The sequence below is a fragment of the Alligator sinensis genome, unplaced genomic scaffold (genome assembly GCF_000455745.1).
Source record: "Alligator sinensis unplaced genomic scaffold, ASM45574v1 scaffold1216_1, whole genome shotgun sequence".
NCBI lineage: Eukaryota > Metazoa > Chordata > Crocodylia > Alligatoridae > Alligator > Alligator sinensis.
This window is the reverse complement of record NW_005842018.1, coordinates 739,038-754,698: the sequence shown is the minus strand read 5'-3', so window position 1 is coordinate 754,698 and position 15,661 is coordinate 739,038. Positions and strand designations below refer to the sequence as shown.

The following is a 15,661-nucleotide window of genomic DNA, read 5'->3' as shown; positions in this document are numbered from 1 at the left end:
ACAATGGCCATAAACTACGAGAGAGAAGGTTTAGGCTGGACATTAGGAGAAAGTTCTTCACGGTCAGGGTTGCCAGAATCTGGAAGGGGCTCCCAAGGGAGGTAGTGTTCGCCCCATCCTTGGGGGTCTTCAAGAGGAGACTGGACAGGCACCTGGCTGGGATCACATGACCCCAGGGTTGGTGACTGTCTTCTTGCCTGCCAGGGGCAGGAGGTCGGATTAGATGGCCCACTGAGGTCCCTTCCGACTCTGTGAATCCATCTATGAATCCAAGTCGTCAAAAAATACAAACCTAGAAAGCACAATTATAAAAAAGTGTCTTAACACTGCACAGATGTTTGTAAATACAAAGATCAGGCTGATCTCTACACATGGAGCCTTCCTGCATTGCTAATCTTAGACAAAATAGTTACACAGCCCTGAAAAAACTTCCTTCTCTAGTGGACGGACGCCTGCCAGGCTGCTGTTCGTGTCCCACTGCTCTCGAGCACCTCTTGATCTGAGACCAGCTCTTGCCTTGGCCTCTGGCTTACTTCATATACAAAAGCTCCCTGTATCACCCCATATAGAAATACCCATAGGACCAGTGCTGACCCCCTCCAAACTCCAAAGCTTAAGCATACCTTTCCTCAGAGCTCCAACCTTGTGGGCATTCTGCCTTTACTAGTCACCTCCTCAGGGACATGCAACTAAGGAAGCAAATACAGAGTTTGCAACTGTTCCAAAAACTCTTCCCTCTTTACTGTTGCACAAGAAATATGCAGAGCTGGACAAGACACATACCTATGTACCCTTCCCTATGCTTAATGCGCAGCAGCCTAATAACACTGCACAGGAGCCTGCTGGGCAAAAACCATGCTAATATACTACTGCGCAGTAATATTAAGCTACTGTTTTATTACATCACTAAAAAACTGTGCGCCAGCACTACTGCCAAGTAACTGTAGTTATTGCACATTTATTTAACACTTCATTAAGCAAGTACTAAACTAAATGCGCAGTAACTACTGTGCATTAATGAACATGTAGACGTGCCCAGTAATGCAAGGTATCTTACCTGACTTTCACGGAGGGGGAAACTACCTCATATTCATCATCCAGCAAGAGTGGGAACATTGGCAGTTACTAGAGACTGGAAGTTTTCCTCCCAGGTGTCATGACCCAATGATTTTGTGTGTGCTTCAGCACTGCAGAATTATTTCCCGCCACATGAAGCTTTCTTTGCAGGGTGCAATTCTCAGCTGCAGAGAGAAAACCCCGGTGCAAAGGAGTTCCTGCCACCCGTATGCAAATTTGTTCCCCATTATTGGCTGTTTCTAAATTATTCCCACGTGGCGGCTAGCGATTGGCTTGCTAGCCGTGGAGATCTTCGGGGAGGACCTCATTTAGGAGGACTCCACATCCATCTCGTGGAGAACTCTAAGTGCGCTGTGGAGCCTAACAAACTCTGCGTGTGCCTTAGAGGAGGATATAGGGGCCTGATCAACCTCTCGCCTCTCCCCGTCGCCACACGATCCCTCGACGTACCCTACCCTGCGCGCTTGTCGAGAGTCACCTTTTGGACTCTCATTTCGGTCGTTCCACGGAGCCTAGGAAACTCCGTGAGTGTGTATCCAGAGCTCTGTTCGTGTTTGTTTTGTGGAGCCTAGCAAACTCCACGTGTATCTTTTTGTAACTGCAACTCAAGAAAGTTTTCCTGCCTGCACCACGACCATCTATGGTGTAAGTAAAATAATCTTTAATCAACCTCTACGCGTCAGTGCCTAATTCTAGTTCGCCATGCCGACCTTTTCCCCGGCCTACGTGCCCAGGCTGCTGGCCACAGCCCCTCGGCCCCGACACCATGAACTTGTTTGTATGTGCCCACCCGCAAACTGTCTGGCTTGACTGCATGTGCCCACCCTCAAACTGTGTGGTTTGACACCCATTATTAAAACTCTGTCTGGGAAGGACAAGCTGGAGGCAGATGGTTTTACTTGGGATATGGCTGCCCAAAGACACTCCGGTCTGAACAGGCTTAATGACTATGTCTCTTTTCTGGGAGTTACTACAGAACCACAGAAGGTCCATCTAAACCTAACAGTCCATTAATCTAGCATGGTTAAGGTACACCAGTTACTTAGTCAATGGTACACCAAGGGGTAATGTAACCAGCATCACACCTGGCCACTTGACTCCCCAGCTTGAATGGCCAGATACCCATTTACAGATAGGTTAATCAAGGGCAGCCTTTGACATGAGCCCAGAGCAGGGCTTAAACTCCTGCCTCTGGAGCCATAGCAAAGTGCCTTAACCACTCTGCCACCACGTCACCCCTTGACCCACATCTCCCACCCGCAGACCCACTCCTCACACAGCCCGTGCTGCCGTCCTGGGCGGACAGAATGGACCCTCACATGGACAGCAGTGCTGAGTGTGTTTGGAGCCCTAGAGTACACCTCAGCACTGGCAGCCCCACGCAGCCAAGCCCACCCAGAAGAAGCCGCTTTTGCAAAGGCACCCAGTACCTGGTGGAGCAGAATGTCCCTCACGTGGCGCCTTACCCTACCTGCACGCAGCCCGTCTCCATGGCAGCCCCTGTGCTCAAGCCCCTGTTGAGTGCGTGTTGTTGCCAGGGCAGAGGCAGTGGCTGTCCCTTTGTTGCTGAGCAGCGCCCTGTGGCTGCTCCCTAACTCACCCTCCCTCTCCTACTGCTCGCTGGGACCTGTAGTCTGCTGTGGGCTCAGGCCAGCGGCGGGACACGGGGACTGGACTATACTTGCCAAGGTGCTCCAGGCATGTGGCCATAGTTATTGGCTACAACAATCAAAAAAGCCAATAGCTGATAAGTCATTTTTCCTTTTATCGGTGCCAATTCAACAGGCAACCGATACATCTGTGCACCCCTAAATAAAACCTTTACCCTACTCATCCCACTATTGCTACATCAAATTCCTTTGATTATAAGTTACTGAATTTACACAAAGCCAAGTTAACAGAGACCAAACAGGTGCTGTACCAAGATAACCGGAAGTGATTTGGAACTCAAGGTAAAATACTTGTAAATGCTTTAGCTATATAGTGCAATCCAATAGGTAGACATAGCACTTCACATAGGATAATGTTTGCCACCCAGAAGAACATATCCCTGGCTGAGAAGCTTAGAGATTACAGGCTCAAGTAGTGCAAGATAAGACTCAGGCTGTGTCCAGATGAGTGCAGATGTTTGGTTCCCTGGGACAAGTACCTGCGGCACACCTTGTGCCACTACTTGTCCCTAGGGAATGCCATGCATGCTCTGCCGTGCACCTGGTTACCCGGGGGGGGCTGTGCTGGTCCCAGGAGCCTTACTTGGGGTCCTGGGAAGCTGGAGCCATGGTGATCCTGCAGCTGGGAACCTGGCTGGCAGCTGAAGCGTGGCTCTGGCCAGCCAGGCTCTAGTTTTGGGTGGGTTGTGCTGCTGCCACATGCACCACGCTGCTTTTTTTCAACACACTTTTTTTTGACCCCCAGGACTAAAAAAAAACCCCTCTGCGCTTCCAGGTAACAGTGTGGGGAATGCTTGCACATGCAGTGTGTGGTGCTGCAGATGGGTTTGCGGTACCACATACCACAGAGCCGCGCTTGTCTGGATGCAGCCATACTGTCCAGGCAGAGGAACGTGTGCCCTTTATAGACACACGGTCTAAAATGACAGGTGGAGAAGTTTTCAATTAGGCACAATTTCAGATGTGCCACATCTGGGGTGGAAGAGATGAACAGCTGCAAGTAGGTCACTTTTGTATAATGCAACACTGGCTCAAGGAAGAGTATGGTATTCAACTTCCACTGTTTACAACTAAAACTCAAGCGGGCAAATTGTGTTCTGCAAGAATTCTGCATCTGGATACAGATCCCACAAGGCTGGAAGAAAGACATTAAAAGAGAGGGCGATAACACTGACAAATCAGGAAGGGGAGGCTTTAAAAGAAGTGAAGGATAAAATGTTAGAAAAGGGTGTAGTGAAAAAACAAGAGAAGAGGAGGAAAGTATGAAGGAATACTCAGTAGTCAGGTAGAGAGTAATGCAGATCCAACAAAAAGGGAGCGCTACAATTAGATGCTAAAACACCAGACTGAAAGAATGAAGTTGCTTGTGGACAGAAAGGCAGCAGTAAAACCAAGCAAAGATAAACCCACTCCGAAGACCAGAATGGGACATAAGTTACCCAGTGTTTTAGGGGGATAGTGACACCAACTACAGAAATTCAATACCGTTTCTTTGGAGAAGAACTAGTCGTCCATCCCCCTTCCCCCCGCCCTCCCGAAAGGCGCACAGCCCGCTTCCACTGACAAAGAATATAACTTGCTTTAACCTGAAAAAAGTGTAACTTACAATGCGAGTCTCCCAAAACTTGTATTTTGGGCTGGTCAGCAGCAGCTCCTTTGTTACTGGAGAACAGTATAAATGAACTTTCAGGCTGTGCAGAGAGAAGATGACAAACTTAGTTTTCAAAACAGAGTAGGCAACAATCATTAGATAACTCTGCTGCGGTACATATCTGCTAGACCTGCCCCCCACCTGAAGGGAAGTACAGCCCTGCAAATGTGGGGCAATCCAAGGAACTGTTCTGCCTCAACCTGGCAGAACTCAAGCCGTGTTCCTCCAGCTGGTCTGTAGGCCTTCCCAAAATAATACAGGTTTGTACCTACAACCACTTTGTTTTTTAAAAAAAATCCTTCCTCCATTCCTTTCCTGTCATAAGAACAAAAGAATTGCCATCTTTTGTACAGAGTGTTATGCAGTGGCAGAGAACAGATGCGGAAAAGCACAGTGGACTGGGTATGACCAGAGTTGGGTTTTTTTCCTCGTTGTTCCTCTCTCACTTGCAGTCTCCAGCATTTAAGGTCTAGGAAGTTCTGCTTCAGGGGCGGGTTTTATAACTCCTATGCTCAGTAGTTACTAATGCTCCTTTCCTCCAAAAAATTGCCCGATACATTTTTTTTTGACTCTGGCTAAACTGTCAGCTTCCACACTTGCATGACCCAGTGTGTGAAAAAACTTCCTGTTGTTAGTTTAAACTTACTACCTCCTAGTTTCATCTTATGTCCCCTAGTTCTTCTATTTTGAGGACAGTAAATAATAAATCCCTATTTACTTCCTCTTTATCATCTAGTATTTTGTAAACCCTTATCATGTTCCCCCTCAAGTATCTTTTTCCTAAACAGAACAGACCTAGTCTCTCCTCATATGGAAGCCCCTCCATACTCATCTTTGCTGCTCTTTGTACCTTATCTAGTTCTTCTACATCCTTTTTGAGGTGAGGGGACCAGACCTGGGCACATTTATTCAGGATGCAGACACACCACAGATTTATGAAGGGCCATTGTGATACTTCCATTTCTGTTCGTGATTCCTTTCTTAATCCTATCATTTTGTTTGCCTTTTTTATGGCTGCTGAGCACTGAGCCGATGCTTTTGGCAAACTGTTTGCAATGACTCCCAGATCTTTCCTCTGCAGTAACTGCTCATGTAAAGCCCATCATAGTGTAGGCATAGTTTGGGTTATTTTTGTCCAGGTGCATCATTTGACACTTATCTATATTGAACTGCATCTGCCATTTAGCTTCCCATTCACTCAATTTTGCCAGATCCTTTTGTAGTTCCTCACAGTCCACCTTGGTCTTTACCACTTTGAATTAATTTTGTGTCATTGGCAAGTTTGCCCACCTTGCTACTCACCCCCTTTTCCAGATCATTTATGAATATGTTAAACAGCACTGGTTCTAATACAGATCCCTGGGGGATTCCACCTTTTACGTCTTTTCATCCTGAAAACTGACCATTTATACTCACTCTTTGCTTTCTATCTTTGAGTCCATTCTAATCCACATGTGGATGTTCCCTGTAATCCTGTGACTACCTAACTTAGTTAAGAGCCTATCATCAGGGACCTCTGTCATGGTCTGATTTAAGGCTTTGGTGCTTTCTCTGGAATAGATGATAACTATCCCAAGCACTCATGCAGAGCTGGGAATGTGGTTCCTTATGCTACTCTAGACTTTGGGAAAAGAAAAAGATCTCCAGTTTTTTATTGCTGGCAGAGAGACTCTTGATTTGCTTTTTAAAGGGGAGGTTCAATAAACTACAACTTGTAAATTCACCATCAGCTCTGGAGAATAACCCCAAAACAGGATGGTTTGTGAAAAGACAGTTGCCTATTTGAAAAATATTGTTTTGAAAACAGGCAACAGCAAGGTTCAGGGCCTTACTTGTCTGCCCTTCAGAAAAGCTTCTTGTACTATTTCACCTACCTTTACTCTGGGAAGATGGAGAGGCAGAAGCCAAAATTTTCCTTGGGAACAGTACAGTAAACAGGTCACTGCAGAAGGCACTAATTTACAGTGTACTCCACCAACATGCAAACTCAATAAAGTGCATCATTTGCTTAACTGCATAACAGAAAGCTAGCGTCAAGTTGCTGCCAATTACTGATATTGTAACAAACCCTGGTTATCTGTATATCAGTTAAATGCATAAGCCACTAATGCGTATGGGATCTATCAACTCAATTTTCTATTGGGTAACAATCATGCCCCTGGGCAGCTACACTGAAACAATGAAGGGAAGCAGCTGTCAAAAGCGCTGATAACAGAAGCCTTGCAAACAACAAGACCAGTCAGTTTCAGGGCAACTTTCCTTCATGTTCAAGGTTTCTAATAGCAGCCCTGAAATTATCAGAAGCCAGGAAAACAAGGGTAGCAGGCAGCGTTCCCTTTAAACTGGGTGGCATGCGTGGCCGTGCATACCATGCAGTTTAGAGGGAACACTGGTAGCAGGTCAGCTTCATATTAGCCAACACCGCAGCACTGACGGCGCTCTGTACATTGCGAGTATTCTTGGATTAAGGTTTAAGTGTATACTCCAGTTATATGCACAGCCATTTTTCAGCCCCAAAACAAGGCACTTATTTTGATCCTGGGGTCAAAATAGAGGTCACTGCATAGTAGAGGTCTGAACACAAATAATCTATTGCCAGTCAGAGATGTTAGCTAACCTGTCACACTTTAATGGATCCGATCCAAGCACAATCCACCTACTTTGGGATTCTGATGCAAATTTTTTAAATATAGAAGTCCACTACTGGAACTTGGAATCTGGCCCACATCTAGTCAATAGTAAGGATTTCTGGGCAGATAACTGCAGTGGGCAGCAGCAGTTCCAATTTGTCCACAATGACCTTGGGAACAGTAGGATCTAGTGAGAAACTAAGGGCGTTTTTACAAATGCAAGCACTGCAATGCTGGATGCTTTGAAAAGCACCCAGCACTGCAACACTTGCAGTTGTATAAGTGGCAAAATGTGCGTCAGCACTGAGAAAACGGCAGTGGCGTGCTTTTGACCTAACACACATAGGAGGTGCTTTAGTTCAAAAGTGCACTGCTGCCTTTTCCTGTGCGGATGTGCATTTTGCCACTTATACGACTGCACACAGCAAAGCATAGTTTGGCTCAGCTCACGTGTGGAGAAGACTCAATTAATTGAGTCTGCTCTGAAGCAGCAGATCTCCAGCACATCGCAGGACAAAAAAGTATGTGTATAAATGCCCTAAGTTTGCTGATGCCCCACATCACTTGATGAGGAGGTACCAAATGAACTCATGGCTCGAACAAAAGAAACGCATCTCTAAAACTCATCTTCTTCATCTTATTCCCTACAGCTCGGTTATTAAATCACTTGTGTTTTCCATTAATGGTTTGTACGCCGGGGTCTGGACAGTACTAATATAGATCATGAACATCTTCTCTACCCAAAGTGAAAAAGCAGGACACATGTTCAAATGTTCTCACGCTTTGATCAGACGTGGAAACACAGCTGCTGTGCACATCATGCAGAACGATGAGCCCTGGTTAGAAGCCAACAGATGCGGTGGGGGAAGCCCATGTGGTTTGGGCAAACAGTCAAATTGCAAAAGCAAGTGCACGACCCACGACCTAGTTATTTCTCCACATTTTAACGAGAGAAGAGAAGTGCAGCTTTCAGGTCCCTAGAGCCCAAGGGTGCTGCCACTAAAAGCTGGATAGAAACCAACTATGAAGTAACTTATTTTTAAGTATGAAATCTGCAGCTGGCTGATTCTTTTCGTAGCTACAGACATTTAAGTGGCAGTGGCGATGCATAGGGGGTGCACGTGGCTGGCGATGCATAGGGTGGTGCACCCCCTGCAAAAAGGTGCCGCCGGTTGCCCCTCACCATTCACCACCCCCCCGCCACCAGCATCTGCAGGCTGTCCTCAATTGCGAACGCCGCTGACAGCGTCTGCAGGTGGTCGCCGACCACTGGTCAGTACTTGCCCTCCCCCCACCCCTGACGGCGCGGCGGCTGCCTGCGGGACCCCGCCAGCCTCCAGGGGCACGTGGCATTCATGTTATGCGGTGATCATTTATCGTGTGGGTAGCCAGTTATTCGCGTAATATACGTAACACGCGACAGGGGCCCGAACGACACGTGCTCACGATCCTACGTCAAGAACCGCCCACGAACCCCTGCTACCTGCACTCCAGTCGCCTTTTCAAGGATGGCGCCCTCAGCCCCTTCATGTGATCTGCAAGGAAGAAAGAAATAAACATTCCCAGGACGTTCCTATGGGCCCGGAGCCGCTTTGTGTCAGCTGCAGAAAAGTTTTAGGCATGGAGATGGGCTACCTGGACCAGCCAGGCCAATCCCTTTCCCAGGGCAGATCAGCTGCTCTGCCTTCTGCCCTGCGCCCCTGTCCGATCGATGGCTCCTAGCTCCGCCCGCTGCCCTACGTCCCTGTACGATTGATGGCTCCGCGCTCTGCCCCCCCTCCTGCGCACCGGTCCATGGATTGTTCCGCGCTCTGCCCCCTGCCCTGCGCCCCGCTCACCCTTGTGGCAGTGCGACAGAAAGTAGGCCCGCGCGCGTAGGTTGTCGCGGTCGAAGCGGTCGATGGACACCCAGGGGTATTCCTGCGTGCGGCCCCCGAAGCTGCTCATCCCGCCGCCACCGCCTCCCCGCGCTGCCCAGCTTCCGCCAGGCCCCGCCTGCCCCTCTCCCATTGGAGGCGGTGGCGGCCAATCGCGGAGCCCCTCCTGCTTCGCGTCAGTCGCAGGGGCGGGGCCTTTCCCCCCATTGGGCGCGCGACTATTCCCTTCCGCCCTCTCCCCCCGTTCGTTGCTGGTTGGCTCGCGCCCGCCCCCCGGTTGCTAGGCGACCGCAAACGGCCGCGGCGCGAGGACCTCATAGGGGTGAGTGGCCCCGGCCCCGCCCCTCCCCCCTCCCCACAGGGGAGCGCTCGGGGTGGGGGGGACAGTCTGTCCACAGGCGAGGGGGTGGCAGAACACGGCATTCTGGGATGCTGGAGGACCATGGCTGTGTCACTCATCGGGGGGGTACAGCAATTGTGGTATTGGTGCTGTCCTTCCACGAGGGAGGGTGGATAATCATAAAACGCGCGTCATTTCTGAGGTGGCAAAACCCAAATCGCTCTCGGAGACTTGGAACGGACGGTTGGCTTCGCTGGCAGCGTTTTCTTATGGCGGCTCGCCTCGAAATGAAGAAATGCGTCGACTTGGAGGACTCGAATCTCGCACTCGCTGCCAGGGGATAGTGAGCAGTGTAAAGGAGATTGGAAGATGACTTATTTGCATAATTATTTGCATAATTTTTTTTTAGCGTATGTTCGTTTTTCAGCAAATACAATCGTCTTTGAGCGCCCGATACAATCATGCCATATTTAAGATCCAGCGGCGCTGGGCTCGCCTGTGGGGAGTGGCCGCGCTGACAAGGCCCAGGAGCTGGGCACGCGGGTCGGGGGCATGCCTGCCCCTGGAGCCGCGTGACTCGGAGACACCCCAAGTCACGTGGATGAGGCTGGAGGCACTGCGGGTGCAGTGCAGGGGTTCGGCGCTCCAGGAGCCGCCGGAAATGAGCGCGTAGCCATGCAAGGGGCTTTGGGTAGAAGTGATGTCTTTTATTAGACCATCTTGGTAGTTGGAAAAATTGTTCATTGCGAGCTTTCGGGCACAAACGCCCTTCTTCAGGCACGGGGAGAGTCTCCTGGTGTTTTGTGAAATAGAAAATGCAGGTCTGTGAAAATGGGAACGGGGCAGTGAGGACCAGAGGCCGTGGGAGACAATAGGTGTGAGACAAGTGAGGGGGAAAGGCATTAATTCCAAAAAAAACCCACACCAAAATCAGATTAGACACCTCACAGTGGACTTAATTCAAACCTTGACTGCTATCTTGACTGCTTCAGGGAAAGCATGAACAATGAAATAATCAACAGCAAACACCACCATGAGGTCCCTCTGCCCGGGCTGCTGGGTAGCAGCTGTCTTCTTGTCGTTGTCTTCTCTCCATTCTTTCTGCCTCCATCTTTTGCTTTAGGGTCCTAGTCCAGGCCTGCTAGAGCACCTGGATGGTACAAATGGCACGTACATTGCCAGTCATGCCAATCATAATATTAAAACCTGATTTTCAAGAGGCTTGGGTTTTTATTTGTATATGCTGAATGGGCCCATCATGTCTGTGCTCTCGTTTTGTGTGCATTCTGGCAGGAGCTTTTCTGGAAAGTCCACGTGAATTCATGGATAACCAAAATGTGCCATGTCTATCCAGCTGCACTGGACCAGCATATTTGCCAAATGAGACCAGGACCTCCAGCAGTGGCGAGCCAGTTGACTCTAGTGACATGTAAGTAGTCATAAACACATTTAGATGTGCAAACACGATTCCCAAGATAAACCCAGAGACTTCAAATTAGAATCACTGTGTTCAAAACATGCTGACCTCTTCTGGTCTTTCCGAGGTCTTTGCAACAGAAAAATTGCTCTTATTATTTTTCTGTAGTTAAAAATGAATGAAAACAAATAGCTGGCATTTTCTGAGGGGCATCTTAAGTCAATAAAGAGGTGTCTGGTGCCTAAGGTTGAGAACCACCGGCCTAATTTAGCCATATGTTTCCCATATGGGAACATACAAATATACAGGCAGAACAAGCTTTCCAAAATAGTGCTACTAATATATGCTGAATATGTTTAATTGTGTTGTGCTGTTGCATGGTGGGAAGGGAAAATAACCTTTGTAGTCCTTGCCAGTTTGCATATAAGACAACCACTAGTTGCAAAACCCAGGTTAGGGAGAACGTGGAGCGCTGAACTACCCTAAAACGTGGCAGCATCTATAGAAGAGGACCTGGTATCTATTCTTTTTTGTATAGACCTTTGCTAAACCCCATGCAGAATGAGTTAAAGACCCTTTATCCTTGTTTGCTGATGGCTCTTCTGTGCCAAAAAAGCCTATAAAGTTGTTATGCCAAAGATGTAGATTTCTACCACTCCCAAATTGTTGTTTCCTAGGGCTGTAGGAATTTCTAGGGACTTTTCCAAGTATCATATGCAGTAGTTTGGATTTTCTAATCTCTCATGTATTTTGACTATGACCAGCATTTCTGCTTTTGACAGGACTTCTACACTGAACTGTTTTTTGTGTTAATACTGTGGTATCTTGCTGAATAAGAGGTTTAGTTTGTATTTAAGATTTTGAAGCATGTTTTGAAAATAAAAGCAATGAAATCTAGAATCTTCCTCAGCAAAATATCTAGGAACTTTTATTTCTTAAACAACAGCTTAGATTCTAGGAAATACAGCAAACCCTAGGCTGAGCTGCAGCCTAGTGCCATTGAAGTTTGGCCCACAGAACAATGAAATCTGTCAGATGCTATAGAATTTGCAGGACTTTTCTTCATAGTTAAATAAAAGGTGCTGCTTAGCAGTAGAATAAGATAGACCTAAAAAGACCAATACACTGATATGAATAACGAGTTGAAATTAGTTCCTGTTGCATTTTAAACCTATTCTAGATTCTGAAATGTAGGTCATAGTCACCCTTGATACAACTTCACTGGAGTAAACACTGTGTTTAATTTGGGCAGGTGGAATTCCAGGGTGCCATGGCATTAGTAATATGAATGTACAGTGGACTGGCATGATAATAGTTTATATTCCTGGATTCATAGATGCTAGGGTTAGAAAGGACCTCAACAGATCATTGCTTCCGACCCCCTGCCTGAGCAGGAAAGAGTACCTATCCAGCCTTCTCTTAAAGACCCCCAAGGTAGGGGAGAGCACCACCTCCCTTGGAAGCCCATTCCAAATTTTGGCCACCCTTACCGTGAAGAAGTTTTTCCTGATATCTAGGCTAAATCTGCTCTCTGTCAGTCTGTGACTATTGTTCCTTGTTATTCCAAAAGGTGCCATGGTGAACAGAGCATCTCTGGTTCCTTGCTGTGCCCCCCTAATGAATTTGTAGGTGGCCACAAGATCCCCTCTCAGCTTTCTCTTGCTGAGGCTGAAGAGGTCCAGGTCCCTTAGTTTCTCCTCATAGGGCTTGGCCTGTGAACCCTTAACCATACGAGTGGCCCTCCTCTGGACCCTCTCTAGGCTATCCAAATACTTCTTAAAGTACGGTGCCAGTGCTGCATAGAGGAGAAGTATCACCTCCTTGGTTCTATTCATCATGCATCTGCTGATGTATGATAAAGTGCAGTTAGATTTGCCAATGATTTTATCACACTGACAATGCATGTTCATCTTGGAGTCCACTATGACTCCGAGATCTCTTTCTGCTTCTGTGCTGCTGAGAGGGTCACTTCCCAGCCATTAGGTGTGCTGGATATTTTTATGCCCTAGGTGCAGCACTCTGCATTTGTCCTTGTTGTACTGCATCCTGTTGTGTTCTGCCCACTTGTCCAACCTGTCCTAGTCTGCCTGCAATTGTTCTCTACCCTCCGGAGTGTGCACTTTACCCCACAATTTAGCATCATCCACCAACTTGGACAGAGTACACTTCACGCCCACATCCAAGTCACTGATGAAGACATTGAAGAGTACAGGTCCAAAGACCGAGCCCTGCGGGACCCCACTGCCCACATCCTTCCAGGTCGATACCAACCCATCTACTGCCACTCTCTGGGTGCGACCCCCAAGTCAATTTGCCACCTACCAGACTGTCATCTAAGTCGCAGCCTCTTTATTTATGAGAATGGGATGAGATATCGGATCGAAGCCTTCCTAAAATCCAAGAAAACCACATCCACCTCTACTCCTGCGTCTAAGTGTTTTGTGATCTGGTCATAAAACAAAACCAGAATAGTCAGGCATTATCTACCTGCTATGAATCCATGCTGGTTGCCCTGCTGCATTATTTTTCCCGCTGGACTCCCACAAATATAATCCTTAATAATCTTTTCAAAGACTTTTCCAAGGATGGAGGCGCGAGACTGACTGGCCTATAATTACTCAGATCCTCCTTCCTCCCCTTCTTGCAAACAGGGACCACCTTGGCTGTTTTCCAGTCCTCCTGGATCTGACCCAAGCGCTATGCATGCTGAAATCGCCGTGCCAGTGGTTCTGCTGTGACACCGGCCAGTTCCTTCAGTACTCTCAGATGCAGCTCATCCAGGCCTGCCGACTTAAATGCATCCAGTACATCCAAGTGACTCTGCACTAAGTCAGCGTCGACAGTTGGTAGGCTGTTTCATATACTGGTAATATGATTCTGCCCACTTCCAAAATGCCAGTTTTTACTTCAGCGGTTGGCAGTGAGAGATTGTTTATTTTTTACACTGTCTGTAACTTATTTAACATGTTTTACCCATTCTGATTATAGAATCTCAATAATGTTCCTTGCTCCAATTTTTATATTTATTATTTTTTAAAACAATTTCAGCAAACCATCTGGTGGAATGGCTGGAGCTGACATCAAACCAAAATGTATGGAGCGTGCCAAAAAGTGGTCAGATGAAGTAGAAAATCTATACAGATTTCAGCAAGCTGGATACAGAGATGAAATTGAATATAAACAAGTGAAGCATGTTGATATGGTAAGATTCATTTTTTTTTTAGTTTAATAACAGTCCAAATTCACTTGCCAGTTAAATTCCCATAGCCAATTAAATACCAAATACAAAACTGTCAAACTCTATTCACGTGCTGCAGTATCCATTTCTTATCAGTTTGACTCCACAGGCATCTTTGCAGATGTCCCCATAACCCCTGTTCAAGTGATCTCCACAGCCTAAGTTTTACAATTTTGCAAGGAGTTTGTATTGTAATAATTAACTTTGTATTCCTGAAATACAGAATACCAAAATAAACATAGAGGAACACCTTGTATTTCTTTTCATTATTCTTAGTTTTGTTCTAATATAACTTGTAAGTTTTAAGTAGATTCAAAAGTTCAGAACAGCTTTTTCACTCATATTAATTATACTCGTCATTGAAGCTGTTTCCAACCTGCAGTGTACTGCCTGTTCCTCAGTTACATGCCTAGAAAAGAACATCCAAAAAGAACTTTGTGCTGATAAAAGGTATAATATGGGCAGCTGCCTGTCATCTTCCTCCTACTATAGACCCAGTGGGGTAGATTTGCTTTTTGAGAATGGAAAAGTTGCTTTAGACTCCATGGATTGAATCCTGTACCATTGAATCAGTGGCAGTTTTACTACTGAATGGTGTAACAACAGAATCAGACCTTAGATCTAGTCAGGTCTTGGGCTCTGTTAAAACAGGAGTGAGGTAGAGCAGTTTGCATGGAGGTGGTGGTAATGCAGATGCTTGCTGGGGCCATTGAGGACTTGATTTTTTTACTCATTTAAGTCAGTGGTGCTCACCCTCTGGCTTGCAGGCCAAATCTGGCTAATGGAGCCATGTCATCTGGCCTGTGGGGTAGGCTCTCCACAGGTCTGGACATTTGGCAGCGTGGAAGCATGGCAGCATTAATTGCCACATCCTGGCTCCCAAATTTCTGGACTCATGAGGAGCCCCACAGGCTCCATTGGCCAGATTTGGCCTGTGAGTCAGAGGGTGAGCAAATGGGTAGAAAATCAGGTCCTCACTCCACAGCGTGGGGCCAGTGCACAACTAGATCTAGTACATAGGGTCAGGCTCGCACACACCCGGATCCAGTGCCTGGGGTCAGGCTAGCATGCAGGGTCAGGCTGGTGCATGGCTGAATGCAGTGCTCATGGTTGGGTTAGCACATGCTTGGATCTGGTATATGGAGTCAGGCTGGTGTGTGGGGTCAAGCCAGTGCGTGGCCAGATCTGGTATTCAGGATTGCACTGGATCAGGCCTGCATACTGACCCTGAGTTCCAGTTTCAGTCTGAAGACCAGCTCCACACCACTCACCTGGCTTGCAGAGCTGATTAGGTCGAATGCCACTTCATTTAAGTCAGAAAAGTCCTGTGCATACCAAATAAGCCAGGTCTGTCTAACTTCCAAGGGGCCAGGGGCTGCATGTCCCTTCACCCTGGTGCATGAAAAACCTTGATACTTTGCTACCTCTCAGTGCCTTCCCTGCTGCTGCTCTCCCTGCCCCCTACTGCACTGGGTGCTCCCCGCTGCACTGTGCGCCCTTCTGCTGCTGCTCTCCCCCCTCTGCTGCACTATATGCCCTTCTGCTGCTGCTCTTCCTGCCCCCCTTGCTGTACTGTGCACCCTGCCACTGCTGCTCTTCCCACACTGCTGCACCATGTGCCCTATGGCTGCTGCTCCCCATGTCTTCCTGCTGCACCATGTGCTCCCTTGCTGCACTGCTTTTCCCTGCACCCTCCTCTCCACGATGCACATTGCCACTGCTGCTCCCTCTTGCACGGCACACCCCTCCCTACTGCTGTTC

General features: G+C 47.6%; 2 protein-coding genes across 11 annotated transcripts in view; one reads left to right on the top strand and one right to left on the bottom strand.

The window, feature by feature from the left end:
* DCLRE1C (DNA cross-link repair 1C) overlaps positions 1–9,057 on the bottom strand; it is a 27,309-nt gene extending 18,252 nt beyond the window's left edge. The window contains exons 1-3 of one of the 2 annotated variants that reach the window (XM_006022115.3): positions 8,867–9,057; positions 8,512–8,563; positions 4,354–4,438 (exon numbers count right to left, since the gene is read on the bottom strand). In XM_006022115.3, coding sequence (XP_006022177.2) covers positions 4,354–4,438; positions 8,512–8,563; positions 8,867–9,038 — 309 coding nt within the window. In that variant the 5' untranslated portion in view covers positions 9,039–9,057. The remainder of the gene's footprint in view (positions 1–4,353; positions 4,439–8,511; positions 8,564–8,866) is intronic. The other variant, XM_025202273.1, reaches the window with a different exon arrangement.
* MEIG1 (meiosis/spermiogenesis associated 1) overlaps positions 8,790–15,661 on the top strand; it is a 19,975-nt gene continuing 13,103 nt past the window's right edge. Inside the window, exons 1-3 of one of the 9 annotated variants that reach the window (XM_006022120.2) lie at positions 8,790–8,888; positions 10,539–10,674; positions 13,711–13,864. In XM_006022120.2, the coding sequence (XP_006022182.1) occupies positions 10,568–10,674; positions 13,711–13,864 (261 nt within the window). In that variant the 5' untranslated portion in view covers positions 8,790–8,888; positions 10,539–10,567. Of the gene's footprint in view, positions 8,943–9,102; positions 9,228–9,277; positions 9,386–9,413; positions 9,656–10,538; positions 10,675–13,313; positions 13,509–13,710; positions 13,865–15,661 lie in introns of those variants that run through there. The other 8 variants (XM_025202278.1, XM_006022119.2, XM_025202281.1 and 5 more) reach the window with 8 other exon arrangements.